We start from the raw sequence: 25,289 nt of genomic DNA on the forward strand, positions 1-25,289 counted from the left end.
TACCACCCAACATATAGTGCAGGCAAAAGAAGAACCCAAGTGAAAAAAGGTAAATAGGTAATTGAGGTAAATAGCACTGTGAAGCACTAATCAAAGTGCCAAGTTCTGAGAATAACTGTCATATAAGACATAACCAAAAAGATAGCTCAGGCTTTGTGAAGCTACATACATATCCAGCATTCCACCTATGCCCCATAACATTTGCAATAAATTTAATTGTACTTTCAGCTACATACAACCCACTCCTTTCTTTGTAGTTCCCCTGTGCCTCTGTGTGCAGCAGAAACAGACTGTCAGCCCAGACCAAGGTCCCCCACCAGTTATCTCAAACCTGCTCTGAAGGAACCTTCTGTGAGAACTGGGGAGTTTAGCTTCTGCCATGGAAACCATCGACAGTCCTCTGGAGAACTTACTAGCAAAAGTGCCAGCTAGTGCTGGCTGCAAAATACACTCTGCCTAGGGCCCACACAGGTGGCAACTGTACGGAAAAAGGAACATATCTTTCCTTCACCACACTGTTCAGTGATTTATGTATGTCCCAGGTAAACTTCCAGTCCTAAGTTTGACAAAAGCAGAGGCAATGCTTCTTCTCTATTCACTAAGCACCTGAACATGAGGGGAGATCAAGGTAAGCTGAAACTCTGCTTTTGTCCAGGACACAGTGAAGCTGGTTGTCCCTGCAGAAGTTACTGACATGTCCATCTGCCCACTTGGCTTCTACTTCAGACCTTCAGATAAAAAAGCTGTGTGTGTGTGGCTAGGAAAAAAAAAAAAAAAAAAAAAAAAGAAAAAGACCTAAAGCAGGTCTACCCACATTCCAGCTCACTTTTGCTTAGGAGATCTGTGTGCCCTGCACTGATACATATGCTGGTATCAATGCATGTCCCTTTGAATATGAAATGAGACCTCCAAAAAACTGCTCTAACCTGTTTTAAAGAAAATTACACAGGAACTACCATCAGACATTGCTTACAGTTACCTGTGTGATTCAGACTAGTAGCTCTTGAAAATGAGTATGGTTTGCAAGAACTGTCTTCATGAAGCATTATACATCTAAGTAATTTTTGCTACCAGAAACAGTATTCTCTCACCATAGCTAGACTATCAGGTGTGTTATATAGTCACCAGCCCTCCCTCTACCCATGGCAAGTATAAATTATTTATCTGTTCAAATGTAATAAAATAGCAAAGGAAGATTCTGCAAACATCCTACTGGGTTAGCATTCTCCATTACAGTTTTCACATGCTAATCCAATCAAGATTTCTTCCATGATTTCCTCTTAAAGATAATAATTGCTCTTTCAAGAACCTCTGAGCAAGATATTACTGGAATGGACTACGAGCAGTACTAGCATTATATGTACATACAGTCCGCTTTGGAGGTTATAATAAAATAAAGACTATAATAACATAAAACAATTAACTAAATGCAATAAAAATAAATCCAATCAGACTTGAGCAAATCTGAAGCATTTTAAGATTATTTTCTAGTTACTGTATTTTTAAAAGCCTCAAAAGTCTTTAAGATTATTCCACCATTTGGAAAGTGAATCCAAAACAGGGTTTCCTTCTTGCAGCTTTACTATCCTATGCATGAACATACATACCAGCTTAGACGAGGCAAACCAGATTATGCCAGGTCAGTCTTTAGGCAGGGGGGAGAGGCAGAGATGACTTTGAGAGAATGACGTTGAAAGAAATGGCACTAGCAAGTCACTAAGCAAGGTTTTTCTGTCACAGCACAAAGCAAGTGCTCCCCCACACAAGTACATGGAACCTTACCATTTAAACTGTTAAGATCATATGAACTTTGGAAAAGCAATTGTATTAACCTCAGTGCCTGGATAAATTCCAACTTGTACATTTTTGCCAAAAGAATAACCACCCCTCTAGCATCTCCTTAATGTAGTTGTTCTGTTATTCTCCATCTTAAATCAGTATCTGCAGTTAAATAGCTGCCAAATTTCACCTCCAAGGTGGGCATTTATATCAAGAGATATATTAGATATATCTCAAATTAATTTAGGAAGACTTAACAGTTTTAGCAGGGCACATACCACCCATCTAGCAGATGGAGGAAGCAAAGACCTACAGATTTATGCCCAGAGGAGGGAAAAGGGAATTATGCTGTAATTATACTTCTACTACTCCTGCGGACCAATTTTTTGATAGCATAACTGAGAAAAAATAAAATAAAAAAAGAAATAAAGAAAGACCATGGAGTGTTCACAGAGCTCATTGTTGCTAAATAAAATCCACAGGAGAGACAGGACCTGGAGAGTGTGGCCATTCTGCACCTGGACCATATGTGTCTGAGTGTCTGATGGAGAGTCAGGGCTGATGGAGGATTGTAAATATGTATATACATACAGTGGACTATCACCAACTGGAAGGTCACCTCCCATAGAGAAAAAAAACCTGAAGAATGTGGGCTTGGGTTAGCAGAAACTGTTGGGTAACCTAAAAAATAGACTCTGCACTTTCAGGTAAATTTATCAAACCAAGAAGAAAATAACTGTGTGAATGTTCAACAGAAAGATTTAGAAAAGAACCTTCTTTCAATGTCCAAAGAATTTTTATTTCTCCAGATCTATTGTGACCCACTCTTCAATAAATGTCAGCAAAGATACTTGTAAATTTAATCACAGCAGCATTTACACTGCTTCCCCAAGTGGAACATTAATATTTCCAATTTCAATCTGTTAGATTCTTTACTCAGCACTTTTCAAAAATATGTCCAAATGTTTATTACCAATTAGCATGACTAAATACTAATGCTGATAACTCTAATGAGAAAGAGGGAATGGAAGAATGAAAGGGAAGGAGAGGGAGGAAGGGAGGAAGGGAGGAAGGGAGGAAGGGAGGAAGGGAGGAAGGGAGGAAGGGAGGAAGGGAGGAAGGGAGGAAGGAAGGAAGGAAGGAAGGAAGGAAGGAAGGAAGGAAGGAAGAAGGAAGGAAGGAAGGAAGGAAGGAAGGAAGAGAAGAGAGAGAAGAGAGAAAGAAAGGGAGAAAGAGAGAAAGAAAAAAGAGAGAAAGATAGAGAAAGATATAGAGAAAGAGAAAGAAAGAGAAACAGAGAGAGAGAGAAAGAGAGAGAAAGAGAGAAAGAAAGAGAGAGAGAAAGAGAGAAAGAAGAGAGAGAGAGAAAGAGAGAAAGAAAGAGAGAAAGGGAGAAAGAAAGAGAGAAAGAAGAGAGAGAGAAAAAAATAAACAAAGAGAGAAAGAGAAAGAGAAAGAGAGAAAGAGAAAGAAAGAGAAACAGAGAAAAGAGAGAAAAAGAGAGAGAACGAGAACGAGAGAGAACGAGAGAGAGAGAGAGAGAGAGAGAGAGAGAGAGAGAGAGAGAAAGAAAGAAAGAAAGAAAGAAAGAAAGAAAGAAAGAAGAAAGAAAGAAAGAAAGAAAGAAAGAAAGAAAGAAAGAAAGAGAAAGAAAGAAAGAAAGAAAGAAAGAAAGAAAGAAAGAAAGGAAGGAAGAAGGAAGGAAGGAAGGAAGGAAGGAAGGAAGGAAGGAAGGAAGGAAGGAAGGAAGGAAGGAAGGAAGGAAGGAAGGAAGGAAGGAAGGGAAGGAAGGAAGGAAGGAAGGAAGGAAGGAAAGAAGGAAGGAAGGAGTTTTTCTGCCTTAGTGGAAACATTTGGAGGTAAAGTGGGGAAGTAGAAATCTGGAGTAACCAAGGGGTTAAAGGTACAGTTTACACTTGGGAGTTCTCTATAATATGCTCCTCCTTTCCTAACATTGCTGCCAAAAATCATCTGACAGGAAACATAAGATTAAGTTTGTCCTACCTAAGTGAACAAAGAGTGCTCAGAACAGGCAACCAGTTCACTGCAGAGCGGGAACTTTTCTAATCCTGCTGGAATCTGCAGTGCTGCTCAGAAATATTACTAAAGTTGTTTTCTTTACTTTAACATCTTGCTTCTGGATCATCTCATTCATTTTGGTCACACTACAGTTCTTGCTGCTTCCCCCATAAAGGTTAACTTAAAGCTCCAAACATAATCATGTGGAAAATGGACATTATTGATTCCTATGGTCCATTGTTCCCCCATTCTAAGTCCCTGAAGTTCAAGTTCAATCTGGAATTACATCATGTCTTGGTTTCTCCTGGTTACCAGACGGCTTGAGACGTGACCACAGCTACAGAAAAAACAAACAGCCTTCTTCACGCTTCGGCTCCCCTATCGATTCAAACGTAAACTTTTTTTCTTTCTCTCAAGTATGCTTCAAGTATGGAGCATGGTTAATTTAGAGATTAAGTTCCAAATTAGATTATCTAATGGCATCTTAATGGATTGCTGACCCATTTCCTGTGGGATGGCAGCATGCAAGTCTGGCTTGAATACAATTAATTTCTTAGGAAGTGTCTGAAGATGTTTGCCTAGATGGAGAGGAAACATAATGTTCTGCACATCTTTCTCTATTACAGAGTTGAGCGTAACTACTAGAGTTAGCAATTTAAATTGATAAAGACCAGAAATCACTAGGTTTTCTTTCAATTAATACTTTTACGGTAAGTATACTTTAAGCATTTTTGTTCTTAAATCATAATGCCTGAATTGATATTTCTTTTCCAAAACATTACTCAAGGCAGAAAGGGAGGGAAGGGGAGAAGGGGAGGGGGGGGGAGGGGGCAGAAGTAGGTCAATGACACGAACCATTGATATAACAGGTGTCCATATTTGCCAAAATGTGCTTATCACATTTATCACATGTGCTTATGAGTGTGTTACTTTAGCTATGTGTTTGCTAGATTCCAAACACATACAAGGTACTGTGAGATAAAAGGAATTTATGCCCATTCTCTTTTGTCCTCCTGCTTCTTCCACAAACCAGAGATTATCCACTTGGCCATCTTATCAACACTATTGCTATAAACCCAGAACGATGCTTGGGGAGAAGTGCTGCTTGGAAAGCTGAGCATCTGAACACTCCTACAGCTAGAGCTGGGAAGGAAATTCAGTACTCTGAGAATAAAACTCTCCCCAGCATCTCCAGGAACAAAACAGCTGTTGTACTGTACATTTGTGTCAAGATAACAGGCTGAAAGCAGGAAATGCTAACATAGTGCATTTGCCCACATAGTGTAAATATAATGTTAAAGCTACAGTTAACTCATAAAAGTAACATATATTCTAGTATGAATAATAATAATAATAATAATTTGCATTATATAAAATAAATAAAAATGGTATTTAATGATAGCTGAGTTAAAATGGACACTTTGGCAATGAAACTTTGCTTGCAGTATACGAAAGACTTGCAAATACTCCACACACAATTAAAGAGCCCCATCATGCAGGCTGTTAGAGTGGTCCCACTGGAATTACTGTCCAGTAATACCATCCAGCAATGAGTGCCTAAGACTCAAGCACTTGTTATCAGGCTTCCTCCCCAACACATGCACAATTCTTCCTCACTCTCACTCATATGCCTTGTTGCATATGCTCTTGCTCTCAGACAGTGACTGCCTTCTCCTAACCGACCCTTACAGATTTTCATAACTTCCCCTTAACTTCTGTCTCCAAGGAAAGTTATTATTACAGAACAGCAATTATGAAAAAAAGAAGAGGTATTTTTAATGAATTCTGAGTATCTTCATACATAGAGCTACATTAACCTAGATTATCTTAAAAGGACTACAGAGCCCAATTCTGCTGATGAGCTTAAACATTGTTCAAAGTTCAGCAGATATAATAATATATATATAATAAACACTATACAAACAGCAAAAAAGTTAATTATAGGTAGACAGGCTATCAGGAACAAAATAAAAATGACTTTCCAGTACCTTACCGAATAATGATTTTTGCCATTTTTTAGGATGCTGACAGGAAGTTTTATCTCCTTTGAAGATACCAATATGTTTAATTCATGTGATAAAGGTATTTTTGTATTTTCTGTTATCACAACTCCTTACACTTCTTCTACTTCTGAAGAAAATGGTCATCACAGACTTAAATGCGTTTTTGTTTGTTTGTTTTGTTTTGTTTTAATCTCCTATTACTCATATTTTCTCTGTTTGCAAATTTCAGCCTTCTATGTATCAATAAGATGTGTCTTATATCTGGGACTATGAATGTTAACATAATTTTACAAGGAAGGAAAATCACAGCAAATTTATTTTGATGTCTGTGTACCATATCTACTGTCATATGAAAGGCAGCTACTAATGAGACAAAGAACACGAAAATAACAGAGGTTTTCTCATCTTCTGCCATCTTCCCTAAGTTCTGAAAACTCTTGTCATCAATATATCAGGACAAAGATTTCAGCTTGGTCTCTTCCCTTACCTGATTCTTGTACAGACAAGACAACTAACATTTGGATAACATTCACTGCCAAAATTTGACTTTCTTGAGGTCAATGACATTTCTGAAAACCATTATACTTAAAATAACGACAAAAGCTTGCTATAAAAGGTCAGACTGAGTACCATCAAAAAAAGTACTGCAGATTTGACAAATTCACACAATCAAACATTTGTCAAGCAATTTTGTGGGAGAAAATTTGACTGTATGGACAGTCAAATTGCTGCTCTCTCTCTGACAGTGAGCAGCAATTCCTTTTGCAATTGATTCTTATCCTTTTTTTTTTTTTTTTTTTTTCCAGTGCTTACTAGGTTTAGTGTTAGAAAGGCTCACTGCCCCTTGTTCTACTCAGATATCATTTCTGTTCTTAGATCCCCACTTACATGGGGATTTCAATAATTCTATATTCCAAAGCCCAAATCCTAAAGCTGTCTACTTAGGGAGAACTACAGGAAGTTTCTTTGTCCTCCAAGGCTGTGCAAAAGGCTAGGCCAAATATGCATGGCCCAGGCACGTCAAGAGGTGCCCATGCAAGCACCAATTTGTGCCCAAGCTCACCTGGCAGAACTTGTGTCCACTGGTAGGGCCAAACTGGCAAATAGCACTCCAGGAGCTACCTGCAAACCAGTTTTACATATAAAGATGAACAAGTAATAGAATGTGCCTGCATTCATCACCAAAGTTTCCTTGATCATCATCTGGGAAATTTTCCCCTATTTTCCTTTCTTTTCATGAATTACTCCCCCAGGTTGTGAGTGATAGGTACCGGAAAAAAAAAAAAAAAAAAAAAAAAAAAAAAAAACAATTCACCAAACACCAGGACAGGGCTTCAGCTGATATAAACTGTCATTGCTTAAAGAGGTCATGAGTGATGACTGATTTAAACTATTCAAAAATATTCCTACGTAGGCAGTTGTGTGATAATTTGCTAATGCCTGTCAATGACCAGTAGAACAAAAACATCCTTTGTAGGGGAGGATGTTACAAACCCCATGCTACACTAGCTCAGTTCGGATTCACTCGTGACAGTACATTGAAAACTGTGGCAGTTATTGCATGATGGGGGTTGTAACGGGAATCATAGCCCTTGAGGAGGTGAGGTGAATCCATTAGTTAATTTTCCATTGTGCCTTTGTGATATTATCTATTATTATGGAAGAAATAACTACACCTTGCTTTCGCACAACAATTTTTCCAGATAAACATTATATCAGAAAAACTGCAGAAAGCAAAACAACAATATTTAAAGCATTTCAGGCTGAGATTTGTAAGCAGCACTACTTTTCAAATTCTGTAATTACCCTTCCAAGCTGATACTCAAAAAATCCCCAAACTTCTAGAAATCCATAGCATAATATAGTACATTAAAAAGCATTCTATATATACATATACACACTCACACTTACATACATGCTTACACAGAGTGTAAGTGCCTAGTGCCTATACTGTCATACATGTATGTACTCAAATGCCTAAGAAGTATTTAAAATTATCTTGAGATTGAGTAGCTACATTTGACAGGCTCCCAACCTGTGTGCTTTACACGAATGACCCCCATTAATTGTTGCAGATAATCCTGCACATGAAAGAGGAGGGAATCAGATATATCACAATTATGCTGATTTGTTTACACATCTATTTAGATACACACACCCCTACTGTTACCATAATTCATTATATGCCAACAGATGTAAAGGATAATAACAAGTAATGGATTAACGTACCAAAAGCTGTGGGATTTGTTGAGGAGTGGGGAGGAAGGTATTTTTTCACCCATTTTGGGGGTGGGCTTCTTTTTGCTTTCTATATTTTTGTTTGCTTTTTTGTTTTTGCACACAAAATAAACTGTCTTTTGTGAAAATGTTTCCTAATTATTTTGGTATTTAGTTTAGAAATATGATGGTTTATATCTTACCTTCATGTACGTTAGTGACCTAAATCTACACGGGCTTATTAGTCACGAATGTCTCTGTTAATACTATGGTTATTCGTTGCTCAAAACCACCACCTCTCACAGCACCATTTTCTTTGTATTAGCCAGTAAGTCCCCTGAAATACGATGTTTAATTCTGCAAGTGACATTTTCATTTTTAAAACCTAAAATCAGTATTCTCTTAAATTTGTAAACACTTCGCATTTGACAGCACAACATCGTCATTCCAGGTGCTTAATTAGAGTAGCTCCTAAATTCAACTTACATTAAAGATAATCTAAATGTGTACTGGAGAAATATTACACACATTTTGATCAGATTCTGTCACATATTCCTCTGGAGGCCCGCTAAAACAGATATTGTAGCTCAATGTAAATTTTTAATGTGGTGTAGGGGAAATAATTAAAATGTTACCTTTGCCAAGTAATTCCCAATGTATCCTCACTGGCACTGGGGTATAAATGCCTGCCGTTTTGATTCATGGTCCAGTCACAAATCCTCAGCTGTCAATTGAAACCTAGCAGTCAGATATGGATCGAGCAGTACTACAGTTTTTAGTATTTAAATGAATACATGCAAAATAGTATTGTACATGGCAAAAGCCTTACTTTCCCAAGAAGAAACTTAAAAAAAAAAAAAAAGGAAAACAAACAAAAATAACTTACTCTAAAAATAAATGCCTATAGATTTGCTTAAGATAATGCTATTTTAATATGCTCCTCTATTAATAAAGCGTAAAAGAGTAACTAGTGTTTAGCACATAACAATTAGCCATTATTAGATTACAAATTGAGCTGGAATAAAAGGAAATGTTAATATTCAATAGTGAAATATTTTAAGAAAGAAAATATAAATGCTGTTTTCTTTAAGCAATGCTCTAAATTGTGTATTAAATAAAGGTCTAATATAGTAAATATCTTGTAGCATGCATTTTGTGAAACATAGAAGACATGCAATTTATAGAAATATTGTCCAAATTAAACAAACTGTATGTCCTTATCTTGCTATTTAAGAAGGGTAAAGGTATTTTGTAATTGAATTTTATTAATTTAGTGTTACAGAAAGCAGTATTACTTAGCAAGAGGTGATAAAATAATCTAATCTTGGTTTAGGCTCAGAATAATAACATTTAAAAAACTTTATTGCTTTTTAGTAAAACGAAGAATGTACTAAATGTAAGCTGAAACAAATTCTTCCCAGATCTTCAAATCATCAGTTCTTCTCATGGATTGTTCTAGCAACCCTGTTATAGCTTTGCTTGTGTAACAGCTGCTCTGTAGTGTTAGCAGATTTATTGAAAAGATATACGACTTATTTTTAAGTTTAAGAAAGTGAACTTATCTGGCTTGCAAAGCAAGCATACAATTTAACCTCTGTATAGTCATGCTATATATAAATTGCTGTACCATTATGTATGATACAGAACTCTGAATTGAAGATAACGTTGTTTCTGAGTTTAATTACATTCAGTGCATTCTGGTTTTCTCTATTCATATTCACAGTCTTCAGACAGCACAAGCTACAGCAAAGAAACTACAATATTTTCACAGGAGCACAGTTAATTGCAGCCTTTTCCTGAAAAATACAAATGCTAGGGACAAGACAATATTGCAAACCTGACCCTGTCTGGCTGTTACACTCATAAGCTTCCTGCTGTTAAGGTCTGAGAAATGGAAATGTTAGCCTCTGTTGTTTTCATAGGGATTGTTACTTGTTTGTTATCTAAAGAACTCTAAGGGACCTTCTAAAGGCCATTAAAAGCATGACTAAACCACATGAAATTAACCAGAAAAGGAAATATGCATGCAGAAAGTTTGCTAGAGGTAACTGTGAATAATACAATAAATATGTTTAAAGAAAGGAGTAAGTAAATGTTTGGTTTATTCACTATGCAAAACCGTATTGTAAACCAAATTTTCATATTGAAGATGTAGTAAAATGTCACCTCAGTTACTTGTACAGAAGCTGTATTTTTGTTATAATGCTTAAGAATATGATAAACTTCATTACAGAAGCACATTTTAAAGCTTTATAACTTAACTATAAAAAGTCATTTCAAGCTGAAATATAAGCCTGAAAGAGTAAAAAATACATAAACCTCTTATTCTTTCATAATATATATATGTGCATATATATATATATGTATATATAAATAAAATCTACAAATAAAAACTCTTCAGGATTATAAGCATAAAGAAGACTAAAATCCCAAACTCAGTGTTACCAAATCATTTTTTGCCCTTAGGTCTAGCTCAGAAACATGGCAATTAGTTTGCAATAGAACCTGGTTGCATTTGCCATACGGGGAAAACAGTTTACATTACATTTTAGTAAAATCAGCTACTACACTAAACTGTGATATTCTGCCCACAGTCGGAATGAAAACTTTTCATATGTACAGTTAATATATTAGTTATCAAAAACAAAAACAAAAACAAACAACAACAACAACAACAACAACAACAAAAGATCCAGGATGTCATTTTAAAACTATTTCATAAATGTTAGAAATAACATAGTTCATATAATGTAAAGTCATATATGCTGCAATACTTATACAACTAAATCCTGACATGGTAATTATAGAACATACACCTTTTATACATGCTGTAGACCCATTATATGCACATGTATATGAAGATTTATGCTGGGCCAAATCTACAGTTATTGTAAGTGAAGCACTATTCACTGAACCAGTGGTGTCTTCTTGTGGTGCTGAAAATGACACAAACCACTGCAGGTCTGCCTGATAACCACTTCTATGACAAGCCTAGGACTGCATCAGTTGCACTGTAAACCATCTTCCCTGTGTTAAAAACTATTGCTCTGCATTTTTCTGCCAGCTTACATAGCTGCCATGTTGTCTCTAAAAGGTGACCTGCCAGGAAAATCTTTTTTTCCACCATCAAATAAAGTTTCCTCTCACAAATCACTCCTGTTTGGAGACCAGGATGTCTAAGAAAACAGGCCAGGATTTAGAAATATAAATTTGAAAGTATTTGGACATATCTCTTTCACAGACTACATCTGCATCCCTCACGTGTGTTGAGTGCTTTCTGTGTAAAAAGGCTGGAAAAGCTTAAAAGACCTCTATGAGCTCTGGCTCCATGTGATAGAAGAAGACATCTACTTACAACTGCACCTGGAAGGCTGCTTTTGGAGGACATCCAGGCAGCACAGTAGGGAAAGCCTGGGAGCATAGATCTGTCTCAAGTACCTAGCTTTGGAAGGATGTAGGGCAATTCAGTACAGTATTTTGAATGCTATGTGTTGTCTGGAGTCATACTGAAAGCTTTCTGGCCAGATGTAGTCCTCAGAATAACTTGGGTGACCTCTAAAAGTATGCCACAGTGTTAGCTGGAGATGAGAAGGCACATTCAGTCTCATCTACAATTATCCACCTAAAAGAGTTTTGGTGCAAGAAATGCGAAAGGGAGAGGCAGGAAACTACTTGCAGGTAACTTTAGAAAACTTAGATTTCTCAGTAGAGGGACTTAGGAAATAGTCCCCATGAGACAGTTAATAAATACTGAAAAACACTAACTTTCTCAAAAATATACTGTGGATGCAAAATAAATGACCTGATTTTGCATGTGGCATGGTAAAAAGTCTTTTGTAGAAGACCTCTGGAAGTGGCCTTCACTTCAGTCCCACGGCTTTCCCATTTTCAGACAGGCAAGCAATAATAACACCTTCTATCCACAAAACATTGTCAATGACTTTTTATTTTTCTCTCACCTAACCATAGAGAAGAAAGAACATGGATCTGTATGCTGAGGAGTAAAAGGATGTCCAGCTTTGCAGTAGACCTGGAAACCTCACATGCAGCCTAACCTTTCCCCAATGTGTGGAGCTGCAGCAGTTTCTCACCCTGGGATACATCGTTACTTACAAAGTAGCAGGGAGCTCAAAGTCTGCACTAACAACTACGTGGCATGCAAGTATTTCTTACATTTATAGAAGACATTGCTACTCCCTTACCCACCTCAGCAGTATCATGGGCAGGAGCCAAAGGTCCACGCAACAGCACAGCAATAGAACAAGTGCTTCTCCTAACTCTGCCACTTGCCTGAAAGTCATCCCACCCCCCTACTGCTGTTTTGCCCTCTGTAAAATGCCGGAGGAGTGATTTTGTTTTGCACTTTCCAGTGCTTTGAGACATACTGATGTGAAGCTCTAGCCAAGAGACAGACTTTGCTATAACCACCCTTTCAGTTTAAATTGGGCACCTTCCAAGTACAACTACCCTGCAGAGTTTTAAGTATGCAAATCCTATGTACATTATGATCCCATAGTCAACAGCTCAAACTTTAAGCATAGACTGAATAATTTTAGGGGTTAATATTTAAGCAGGTTTTGTATTCTCCTATTGAAAAGGTGAACCATCAAAGAAAAATGTTCATTCCAAGCTCCTGTAATCACTAGAGAAAGTAAATAAGTATTGTAGAAAGTGTAACTGGAGACGCTGCTATAGTTTTTATTAGTTTAAAAAAAAAAAAAAGCCAACATAAAAATGAACATTTGCATATTGTCATTGTTTTTACTGAAACTTCCTTTAAATGTGTTTCCTTTTCAGCAAGCATATGTGAAAAATGACCTCTTATCCATTTACATACCTCCCTGGTGGTCATGTGACCAAGTTTTACGTCAAACTGTCAATTATGATAAGGGACACAATAAGAACAGCTTAAGTGTTGATAACCTGTTTCCTGGCTTTGCTGAGAAGTTCTGTTTAAGAGTCCACTTGTGTTCTTCTTTCAGCCCTCTGCTGAAAGCAAAAGTAACATCCACCCAAAACATTTTAAAAACAGATACTCTGTTTTCAGTGGACCTTTGAGTTTACAACTTCCATGATGAATAGTATGAAGAGAATTCCATTTAGAACTGTGGGATTCAGTAACTAAAGGATGCATCTGGTAAGAACAACTTCCTACCAAAAAGGCAGGCTACTCTGGCAGTAGAAAACAGCTTTTTAGAGACCTGAAGTGTTTCTTATTATTATATATATTGCAAATGTTTCACTCATAAATGTCAAAGCTGTGTGACAATCATGCATAACATATAGCACACCCAGAAACTTCAATCTCTATCAGAAACCATGCCATTGTACTAATTAGTGCATGGGCTCGAGGAGTTTATTAGTTCCTTGACAATTGGGCCAGCATTAGCTATCACAGTGTTTGTGACAGACAGTAACATTTTAGAGTCTGTTTTCACAGACCTTAATAACTAACCTGTTTATCTATATTTCCTAATGTAAAATAGAACCACAATCACCCATAACAGCCTCCAGAGTTCATTAAAATTAGATAAAGGGTCACAAAATAAAACCCGACAGCTACATTTCAGAAAAAAAAAAAAAAAAAAAAAAAAAAACATTATTTGTGAACATACTTATCTGTACTTCCAATAAACACAAATGTCTGTCTGTCTATCTACCCATCCATCCATCTTTTCATATGGTTTTCACAGGTAAAGTCCATAACTACTATTTCTAGTAACATCCGTAACATCCTAACTTTAGAGACAGAAACAATATTAATCTGTATGTAAACATGTATACTTTCAAGAACCTAATAAGTTCACAAAATTGAGAACAGTAACACAAAGCTATAAAAATGTCATAACCAGGAGAATTCTTCTCATTAAGATTTTTGTTACTGAACTAATGATCTCTATATCAAAATCATATAGCCACAAGAATAGAGACACAACTTGTAAAAAGTTGAATTTGATGAAGTTACAATTTGTTGCTTCTTCCTCTAATATAGTCTTAGAAACCATAGATCTTCAGTGTAGATGCATAGATAAACTGTGAGCAAAAGTGTGGGGGGGTGGAGGATGGGGGTGAGGAAGGTGTTCCCTACCATTATGAAGATTACCTCACCTTTCTTTTATGCATAGTTCAGTTAAGATGTTTTTCAGCATGGATAATGAGCACCTGGCACTACATTCGACTTCATAAAATAGCCCCACCAACCATCAAAAGCAAAATTAAGCAAAACAGTCTCAATCAGGTACTAGTTCCTATCACTTCCCTTTCCTCTCCCTATAGTTCCCTTCCTGCAGTGGCATTAATAACACTTAAAAATATTCAGAAGCTGTTGCTGAGTTGAGTAAAGCAACCCAAGTGGTCATTAGTGATTTATAATAGGAATTTCAGGGGAGCTGTCGTGACATGATTTTTTACAATAAAATGCTAAGACATATGTGACTCTCTAGCTGCCACTCAAGCAAGAAATTTGTTTAGTAACTGTTAATGTCAGAGTATAGAAATACCTGGCATTTCAAGTCAGGTAACAGGAAGACCTACCAGCAGTTAGAGCTGAAATCAGTCTGCATTATTATAATTCCTCATTAGAGCCTTGTCTTCCTAACTATCAACACAGCATGCTAAGTAACGCATGCAACAGAATATTTTTCGCTGTATCCAAACTGTTCCCTTAAATGCAATTGTGGATTGTCTTTCAAAATTTTATTTAGCGCTTCCCATCTAAATGTGAATATTCCAGGCAGGTTATGCTATAAATTGTTTATTGGAAGTTCTAGCAAACTATCACTTTGCCAAAAGACTTTGTGTTAAGTACACGTTACAAGCTGTAGATGTAACTTTTGAATTTATTGTGATTACTGTACCTTAAGTAGGCTATATCCTGGCTCTATTTAACAACAACAGAAATGTATTCAACAGTACATGCCAATATTTCTCATAACCAAAAAAAATAAATCTTCATAAAGACTCCTCCAATTAAGTAAAAAATGTAGCAGTGACAATATTTATTCTTGAAGGGTCAATGTACATTACAGGGTACAGTGAATGTTTAAAGGACCTTTCTGGAACTAAAACCATTGGCTTTCTAATTTAGAATTTCTCTCAGCTAACACAGAATGATTGATTGTCTTTATTTCATGTACCCCTTGATTTTCCTTTCCATTCATCATGAGCTGCTTTAAAGCAAATGCATTTAAAACCTGCCACAAGAAGAGTGGTCTCTTAAATTGTTGTAAAGTAATGAAAGGACACAGTAAATCAATCTAATTTCTGCCTTACCAAAGGATAACCTTTACTCCATTGAAGTTGTTTAGACAATTTCAGTGCTCAACCTCACTTTCTGGGTAATAAACATATATGGCACCATCACCTCTGAAATCTCTTTATCATTTAAGTGGGTAAAGGTGACTAATTTATTAGAAACATATATTTGCACTTACATGTTTGTATTTACCCACTTGAAAAAGCTTTGTTATTAAAGTTTATTGTTCCTTCAGATAGTTTAAAACAGTACACGCTATTCCCTAATTTTATACATATTACTTGTGTAACAATTCACACACACACACATCAAACACACTCAGGCAAGCGTACATATATATTCATTGCATAAGTAAGAAAATAATAAAAAAAATCGCAACAAAAAGGAAAACATGGCACAATTTTTCAATTTACTATATGTCTCAATTAATATAACTAGAGTATGAAGCTATGTGCTTCAGAAGGCAGAACTCTGGTTTTGCACAGTGGCATTGAAGAATTTTTCTGTTTATGAAATGTATGCAAGACCTAATTTATTTTCCCCTTTCACCTACACCATCTGGCCACACATTTCACCATGAAAGGGAATATAAGACATGGTGCATGTAAACACCAAAGACTGTGATGGCCCCTGAGGTCCCTCTTACTTTTATGTTCCTATGACACCGCTAAAATCTCCAGATTTATTTCATTCTATGCAAGGCAAAAATATATAGGAGATGCATGAAATAAGCATTATATAATGTATGTGTTATGAATTCAGCCAAGAGAAAATTAAATGTGTTTCTGCTAACTTCTGGGCATGCAAGAAGTTTGTAACTCTTTTGATGAACTTGGAAAAAGGTAGAGTGGGTTTAAGCAATAGCAATTTTTAGGGGGAAAAAACGTGTCTATACACATGTAGTGAAAAATTTTTATTTTTTTTTCTCACATCCATAAATTAACTGGATGTCACAATTTTCAAAGGATACTGCTTAAGACATCACATGGGAAAAAAATAATCCAGAAGCTACATTGCACTGCTTAAAAAGAGAGATCTTAGGTATGTTTCAAGATACAATAAATTATATTTTGTGATATTATATATCTGTCAATAAGAGCCATGTTATAGTAATTATAACACATTTCATAATACAAAAACCTTTGAGAGGCTAACAAAAAAAAAAAAGACAAAAACAAAAACAAAACAAAAACAAACAAACAAACAAAAAAAAAAAAATACTGAAAAATCAATGGCTGGCAAAACCACTAATTGTTATTTGGTATTTTCATAAATGTGGACAGATGTTTCCAGTTAGGTCTCAGTGGTTAAAAAAAGTTGGCAAAGTGTCAGCTATCTTTAAGCTATCATCTTTATGATTTTCTCTGAACTCTGCATGTGTGACCTTTAAAACGGCCATACTGCCACCTTGCCATGGGAGTGGGTAGGGGTAGGGAGTTCCAGACGAAGCACACATCAGCTATATCATGGCAAACCAAGAAAAGGTAGGTTTTACTCAAAAATGAAACAGGCATGTGTACCAGCAGTTGACAGGAACCTGAGACTGAGAAAAATATACACTACAATAAATATTGAGGACTATTTAACAGCCCCTTTGTTACTGCCATATTTTTTTCCTTACACACTGTTAATTTCAAACTACTCTACTGTTAAGATCTAGGAGTGACACAAAAACACGTCATAAAATATGTTAAATTTCTGAAGATCCCAAATATATTCCTGTTACTAGCAACATAGGTTTTCTGTATGTGCATGGCCTTGCTATTGGTTACAGATAATTTGTTTGTAAACCATCATTAATCTCGGCTGCATATTTTCACAGTTTGGGTAAACACTTCATTTGCATTAAATTTACAGCATTAATGAGATGTGAAATTTAAAATGCTGCTTGAAACATAAATGATGTAAAAAACTAGAAATATGTTTTTATCATGTTTGAGATCAGCAGACCAATGTACGCCTATTACACTAGAAATGGTGATGTGTTGCACTGAGAATTTGGTTTTATAACTAATTTCCTAGAAATAAAATAGATCTTTTTCTAAACATCTGCAAAAAATATAGCTTGAGAATTTTAAGTTGGACATTTCCCTCTAGAAATTTTGCTTAATTTATTTTGAAATGTTTATTTTTTCCTTATAGACCTCATTCTCACTCCTAAAATTGGGATTACTATGTTGTGAGAAAAGAATAAGGAAATACTAGTCCACACAGTCTTGCTAAAGTTTACATGTATGAGCTCTTGAAAAATGGAGCAATTGGAATAAATATGATAAAAAGTTCCTTAAGATGTCACAATTCCAATAAATAAAGTATATGCTAAATTCATGTTTCTTAAATGATTCAGTTTTGGTTGGAGTAAACTGCATCTTCAGATGACAAATACTAAAACCTTTAAGATCTTATTCTAATCCAAGATAACAGTGGCAGCATGTAGAAAGAATATATAAAGCTTCTCTATATTGTTACACCTATGTGAAACTTGCCCACCTGTTGCTGGTGTAGGAAGGATGGGTCTCTTGGGCTTAGTCCCACATATCGATTGGCTTGGGATGTGCCTGAGGCTGTGTAGGCTGATTAAGGAAGAACAGAACAGATTGATAAAAATACCGACCTATCATAACTATTACCCTGTGCAGGTACAGTACAAATATGAGAGATCCAGAGTTATGATTATGCAAAATATAGGATGTGTCTGTTTTTTCTTAATTTAAGCTTTAATAGAATGCAAAAGAAAAGTTGGGCCAAAGTCAGAAAGGCACGTGAAAATTCCTATAAATGTCAATGGAAACTGCATGTAGAAATCACAGTGTTCATTCCCGTTATAAAAGTTTTTCTGCTTAACATATGTATATATATAAGTAATTAAATGAAGTATGTTTCTGAAAGAATTACAAGGCTGATTCTCATTTGCATGACAACTGTCTAAGGCGGTGATTAAATCATTGGGATTACTATGTTGTGAGAAAAGAATAAGGAAATATTAGTCCACACAGTCTTGCTGTTGTGAATGCCCATCATGAAGTTTTAAGAGAACAACAAAAAATAGAAGTTCAGATAGTGGGGTAGCATGACATTATTCTTTAGAGACCTTTGGACAAAGGACATAATGTGATCAGTATTTTCATGAGTGAGAGCTAACTTTTACTGTGCAAGATAATATTAAATATTCATCTCCGTTATGCATCAGGGAACAACATTTTTGCAGATGGGGGACAATTTAGGGAAGTCTCTTGCTTCTCTGCTACAGAAACTTAAAGAAATCCACTTCTGAGGTGTAAGAGGATGTAGGCGATGCTGGGATTAGTTACACAATATGGATCCTTCATCTGTAGGTCACATTCCTCTCTGGTTTCTGTTGGTAATCCCTGAAGGCAGTGGCCTTCTCATGGCTTTTGGTGGCACTTATGAAACGGGGTATGTGATTTTACTCCACTCTGGTGTGGAGATGTCCACTCCGCGACTTGCAGCATCATTGCTTGGAAACTTGCTAGCAGACAAAGCATAACTAATAAAACTGAACAGACAAACCAGTGAGGACCTAGATGAGAGTAGTTACCAAATATTTCCATTAATATTACAGTCATATTGCATATATAAGCAAATTACATCTGTTTAAAAATAATAATGGTACTGTCTTTCAGTAATAAAAAGGCTTTATTTAAAAACTTTATTGAAAAACTACCATAAAAATAATGAATCAGATAGTAGAAAGAGTTTATGGTGGAAACCACAAGGCTTCCCAAATATTATCAAAATTTGCTGTTCTCATTTAAAATAATTCTGCTGTTACATTTCAGAATGAAAAGCAGTGCTAATCATTTGTCATTTTAGTCTCATCAGACTGAATAATAATGATAACTTGTTGGGCAAGCATATATTTCATATATGTTTTGATCAATTAATAAGTTTTTGCAAATAAAAGTAAAATTATGCCTTAAAACAATTTAGCATATTAATACTTCCTGTGGCAGGTGTATTAAGATTGATAATGTGATCTGTATAGATTCATATATAATTTATGTATTAGTAGCGTGTGATCCCTCATTTATGCAATTTTCTTCATCAGCAAGCCAAGAGAACTTTTCCCTTCAACCCAAGTCATCAACCCAGTTTTAAAAGGTTTTACAAGGTAGGTGCACAACTGCACTGCTCTCAGAAGCACAGCACGCTGAACATGTAGCATTTATATGCCATTTTGTGCAGAATTGGCACATTCTATTTAAAATTCTACAGTTTTTTTTCTTATTATTATTTGCATGCTCTAGTGGCAGACATTGGATCTGTAGGCAAAAAGTTGCTTAGGTACTTCTGTGGAAGCATGAAGATTCAAATATAACATGGAAGCATTATTTCAAATACCGAAGCAGAGATTTTCTAAGGTTCACAGGGTAATTTCAGTGCCTAAGTTCCAATGAAATTCAAAAGAAACTGAATAACAACTTCATTTGAAAATATAGTCCAAATTTTCCCATTACTAGTGGGACAATAATTAATGAACAGATTAGCTTTGCTTTCCCGTAGTAATCAGTAATATAGTCAGATTACCAGCCAGCATCCCAGTGCAGACTTGACACAGTATTTGTTCTTTTTACCATTTGTATTGGAGACTCTGACCTCATCTGAGGCATATATTTGGGTCAGGCACACTCGTGTCAAACAGGAAAAAGGTTGAAATCATGAATATTTGAAACTATGCATAAATTTGATTTTCTCACCTATTCTAGACCAAAAATTTAGAGCAACAGCTTCTAAATTTCTTAAGGTTTGCTGTTAAAACTAACTCTTCTCAAGAAGTACAAGAACTGTACCAATGCCACCAGACAGGGGACATTGTACCACTTAACCCTGTAACAAATTTTCCGCTATACTAAAAGAACAGATAAAACACTTCCACAAATCTATCTATGTATTTTTATAATTAAGCAGTAATTTGTACAGAAGTTACTTCTAACCTTTTATAATAAACACATAACCAGTTTAACTTTAAATCTTGAACACATATGCATTAAGTCTCATCTTTGCTTCCTGTTCTAATCAGATGGTTGAAAATAGTATATATACTTAAAAATAAAATAAAAATGTTTATGGTCTCAGTTAATGGCAATCCAAAAGTTAGGAACTAGATTCACAGTTCAAACACTAAATGATTCTAAAGTGAGTCATTTAAATGTAATGGATGCTAAGGACATTCATATTATTAATGAATGGTGACTTTTCTTCCAAATCATATGATCCTTGTCCACTGAATCATATGATCAGAAGTGTCTCCTAAAAATCTTCACATCTGATAAATACCGGCAACACATCTCCAGTCAAAATAAAAGTTCAAAGACAGCAGATATGGAGAAGATTATGAAAAGACAGCCTGATGCATCATTGAGCATAAGATGAATAATTAAAAGAGAAAAAGTTACCCTATGTAACTTTTTCCTACTATATCTTTGTTCGTATGTCCAAAATTGCAGTTCCATTGACAAAGATAGGATAAATAATATGGTCTTGAACTTATAGTAACAGAGCTTAAAATTTTAAAGCTCTTTTTTTTTAATTTAATATTAATAAATAAATAAGTAAAAGATCAGTGAATATACCATCCAGTGCAAAAATGACAAGGAATTAAATTTTTCTTTTGCCACATCATTTATTTTTGCTAACAATGACACAACCTATATCAGCTTGCAATTGTCATAGCTCAGATTCAGTATGCATTGAAATAAGGTTTGATTTCTGTAGGAAAGCTCATTGAGGAGCAAATTATCCAATCTCTGTTTGGAATTCCATCTGTGGGTCATTGTAATACCTTTCTGTCTCGGTGTGCTTCTCAATGTCTTTACAACGTCCACCTTAGATGAAAGATCATGTTTTCTTTTTCTTGAATAGTGGTCAAATACGCAGACTTTTCCCTTTCATTTTGGTTGTCATGTCACAAGTATTTATTCATGTAACACGATAACATTAGTCAAAATTTGGAGAGGAAAAGCTTGCAGTTGGATCACATATTTGCTCTCCATGTAAATGATGAGCATTCTCTTGGTCAAATAGTAGGAAAAGGCACCTTTTTCTGGCCTCAATTTGGTAGATTGAATCTTTGATGGACATTTTTTGTTTCCTAGAGAAATACTTACTGGTTGCTGTAGGTGAAGATGCCTCACCTTCAGTGGATGTAGTGATGGGTTTAGTATCTGTCATGGTCAGGGTCACAGGTCGCACCGCACTGTGATGGGGAGAGGGTGCCAAAACTGGAGTAAAATGGCCAGGCACTTTCCCTACTACTTGACCACTGCTGTTAGGCTACAAAACAAAACCAAAAGAATTCCTTGTGAAACAAACATATTGTGTTTAAGGAACCTACCCACCTATCTTAGGGTTTTTCAGAATGCCCATCACTGTAGTACCTATTTGCTGGAATGTGCTTTTTTAACAAATCTATGTACTTCTATGAGATCTTTTCATTATGCAGCAGAGCCCTCCACAGATAGGTATTATGTACATAAAAGCAGTACCTTTTGGTGAGTTTTCTTTCTCTCTGGATGCAGAATATATCTGACCATTTCAAAATATAGTTGCTGTTCATACAGTGGCTGTCAACCATACTAAGTCCCATGACAGCAGGATTAAATTGAGCAGGCACAGGCCATGATGTACTAACTAAGAGCAAATGAATGATGCAAAATCTCTATTTTCACATGCCATACCACCCTGGCTTGGAGAGTAACCAAGACTTGACCACAGTTGTCCACAGAGATTATACATACTGGAAGGCTAACTAATAATTCACTTTTGAGAGTAGGGGAGAGGGTTAGGATACAACTCACTGTATTGCATACATCATAACCTCTGGCCAAAAGCCACCTACCAAAAAGCATCCTACACAGAAGTGTGTCACAATGGAAACTTTGCAAGTTCAGGCTGTAGTCAACAAAGCCGCCTCTTTCAGAGATCAATTCACAGTATGTACAAAAGGAGGTCTGCATGTGACTTTATGGTACAGGTCATTAGGGTAATATTTTACCTTCTGCGTATAGGCATGTCTGAATTTGGCAATGTTCACTGCTAAATGTATATATTTATACAACGTTTGAACATGCCTTAGACATTCTGCAGTACAGTAAACACTCCAGTGGTAAATAACTTGCAGCTAAAATCAGCAAGTAATCTAGTATTTTTAGTCGTACCTGAAAACTTTTGTTTTAAACTGTGTGCTCTGTGAATGATAGGTTTTTTTAAATACAGGCAAACAAAATGAAAATTACTGGGAATCTTATTATCAGAAGGATATTTTCAAATTTGAGATAACTCAGAAAAGAAATGGACTGATAAAGAACTTGATTCAACTGATTCAAGGAAAGGTTAAAAGAGGTAAGCATGGCTATAATAATGAAATAATAACTGTTAGCTGAGATGATTACTGCAAGTACGTGTAGAGTATAAACACACAGAAGAGGAAGGAATTATTTGAAAAGAACAGGAAGTATAAACCAGGGGTAATGGAATGAAAGGGAGAAGGAGGAAATTTAAAATGAATAACAGGAAAAACTTCCTGGCAGTATGATCTATTAGACTTTGCAAATGCCCCCAAAGGAGACAGAGCCTCATTCTTTAGAACACCTAAAAGTAAAGTAGAAGAAAACACTGGCAAGTATAAGCACAAATGGAGACCAATCCTCTATTCACAGGAACATTGAGTGATTAGCAGATTAATTTCCCCTATAAAACAATAATGATTTATGAGTAATAATAATAAATTAAAAATAAACTAAACTGGGTATGAATGAGAAAGGGCCAACAAACTACTCCCAAATTAATCTAATTCTACTACTACAAAATGAAAAAAATTGCCTCCAAAACACAACTATGAGGTGGCTCAAAGGAGCCATGCAGTTCCAAGATCATGTAAATATATGAATTGGATGGTATTTACCACTTTTCATTAATGTTCCTAATTGCTTAAATTGAAAAGTTATTACTAGGATTTTCATAATGGGTGGGTGAATGAGAGTCAGCTGTCAAAGGAGTTTCAAAATAAGAAAGCAGCACTGATTCAAAGGAATGTCAATAATTTCACATTTTAAATTTCTAGATAACTGGTATGTTACCATCAGTTTTATTCACTGGGTGAAACTTAATACTTATATACATTTTCTTTTGTTATATACACTTGAAATGAAAATGAGATGTGGCAGAATATACAAAAAACAACTTCTAGAGAATAGAAAAAATGTGCTCTAAAAATTTACTCAATATATGCTACAAATTAAATCTTTATATTACAGCAAATACTTAAAAATTAAGTGCCAATATGTTTATTTCTTTGAGATCCATCATAGCAGTGGTTTAGGGATTTTTTATCTTATGGGCTCTATTTTAAACACGTGACACCCCTAAAACTAGGGGTCTTATTGACCAGAATTCTGTCTCTACTTGCCTTAGAAGAAAGTGAAAATGTTAACTGACAAATTCATAAAATCTCTAAGAATTACACAACTTGCTCTGCTTTGGACTGGACCTTTGGTATGTTTCTGGGAAGCCTGCCATAGCGGTAAGCCCCCTCTCCTCCTGGGCAGCCATGCCATCCATGCAGTCTGATGGAGGTCTCAGTTGCATCTGGTGGCTCCCAGGTGGAGTCACAGTCCTGTGACAGAAGGATGCTTAGTTCATGTGGTATGCTAGCATACCCCAGAAACAACTGTGATTCTCTTACTAAAATTATCAGCTTTTATTAGAAACTAAGAAAGAAGATTCCAAGGAATTTATGGATTAAAACAGCCAGTGTCATCAGCTTCCAAAAGCAGCTCTGTCTCCAAAGCCAGACTCAAATTAATTAAATGGACACAGCTGGAGTCCAGGACAATTTACAGCAATGTATCACCTTCTACTGTTCCCTAGTGATCCCAGTCAATAGGAATGCAATGGCTCACATGGATTCCAGCTTAGTCCATGTATATATGGTCCAAAACAGCAAACCCTTTCCTTCCTGAATTACAAGAAAAAATCCATTCTTATTTAAAACAGTATTTTCCCTACAAAACAGCAGTGCAGTACATCTCCCCACTTCATCAAAAATAAGGGTGAAATCCTGTCCTTTCTGAAAACTGTGAGGAATTTTCTAGCAATTTTAGTGGATATGGTTTGTGACATCCCAAGTAACTACGTTTCTATTACTTTTTTTTTTTTTTTTTTTTTATGTTATTAAATGGTAGCTATTGTTCTGTATCTGTGCTAAATGCAAAACTGAGTAAAGACATAATACAGAGAAACAAGGATCTGTTATTTCTAAACAAAAAAATCAAACAAACCTCCAAAGAAAAAGGAAAACTTGTTACTTTAGTAAGTTTACTCCGTATGGTGCTAACATTTCAAAGTCTGACTGTACTTTAGATTTCAAATGGAATTATAACTTATCTGCCTCTTAACAGTCTTATTAAATATTATCACATTTCCCTAAGTACCTTCTGTCTGCACTATATCATTTATTCTACTTTTATTTCTGTAGTCTCTGACATCTATTCCCTTCCTTTTTTAAGTACTTAATCTCTGCTTTCACATTTGTATCAAAACATCTGATTTGAAATTTTGCATTAATGTCAAGTACTGCATATTGCAGTAACTGTTCACGTGCTACTGCTTGACAAGCAAGGTAGTACAGGAAGGAATAGGTGACAGAGCTTGGTGCACCATGTCTAACTTCCCTTTCATACCAAATGCTTCCTGTATTTAAACATTAAACTAAACTCAGCTGTAGGTAAGTGAATACCTATCAGGACTTCTACATGTATAATTCTTCTTCAAAAAACTGCTCAGCAATTTTTCAGGTGTGAACAAAGGTTTTCCATCTACCACAACTTGTCATGAGAAATGGCATATGTGAAATTCTCTTAATACTTCGGTGTGTTTCTTAGGTGTGCTATATTTGAAAATAGAATGTTTGAAAAAGCCTTGTACTCTCTCAAATTCTGTTACTCCTAACAAACCTTCTTGAACATTCATACTTGTCCTTCTTGCTTGCAGTGAGC

At 35.7% G+C, this 25,289-nt stretch overlaps 1 protein-coding gene across 1 annotated transcript in view; it reads right to left on the bottom strand.

Moving 5' to 3' along the window:
• Positions 1–25,289, bottom strand: part of NFIB (nuclear factor I B) — a 183,474-nt gene that overhangs the window by 7,100 nt on the left and 151,085 nt on the right. Inside the window, 3 exon segments of the mRNA XM_084304703.1 lie at positions 8,654–8,742; positions 17,764–17,846; positions 21,402–21,567. Coding sequence (XP_084160829.1) covers positions 8,654–8,742; positions 17,764–17,846; positions 21,402–21,567 — 338 coding nt within the window.

This window comes from Netta rufina (genome assembly GCF_964035555.1).
Source record: "Netta rufina genome assembly, chromosome: Z".
Classification (NCBI taxonomy): domain Eukaryota; kingdom Metazoa; phylum Chordata; class Aves; order Anseriformes; family Anatidae; genus Netta; species Netta rufina.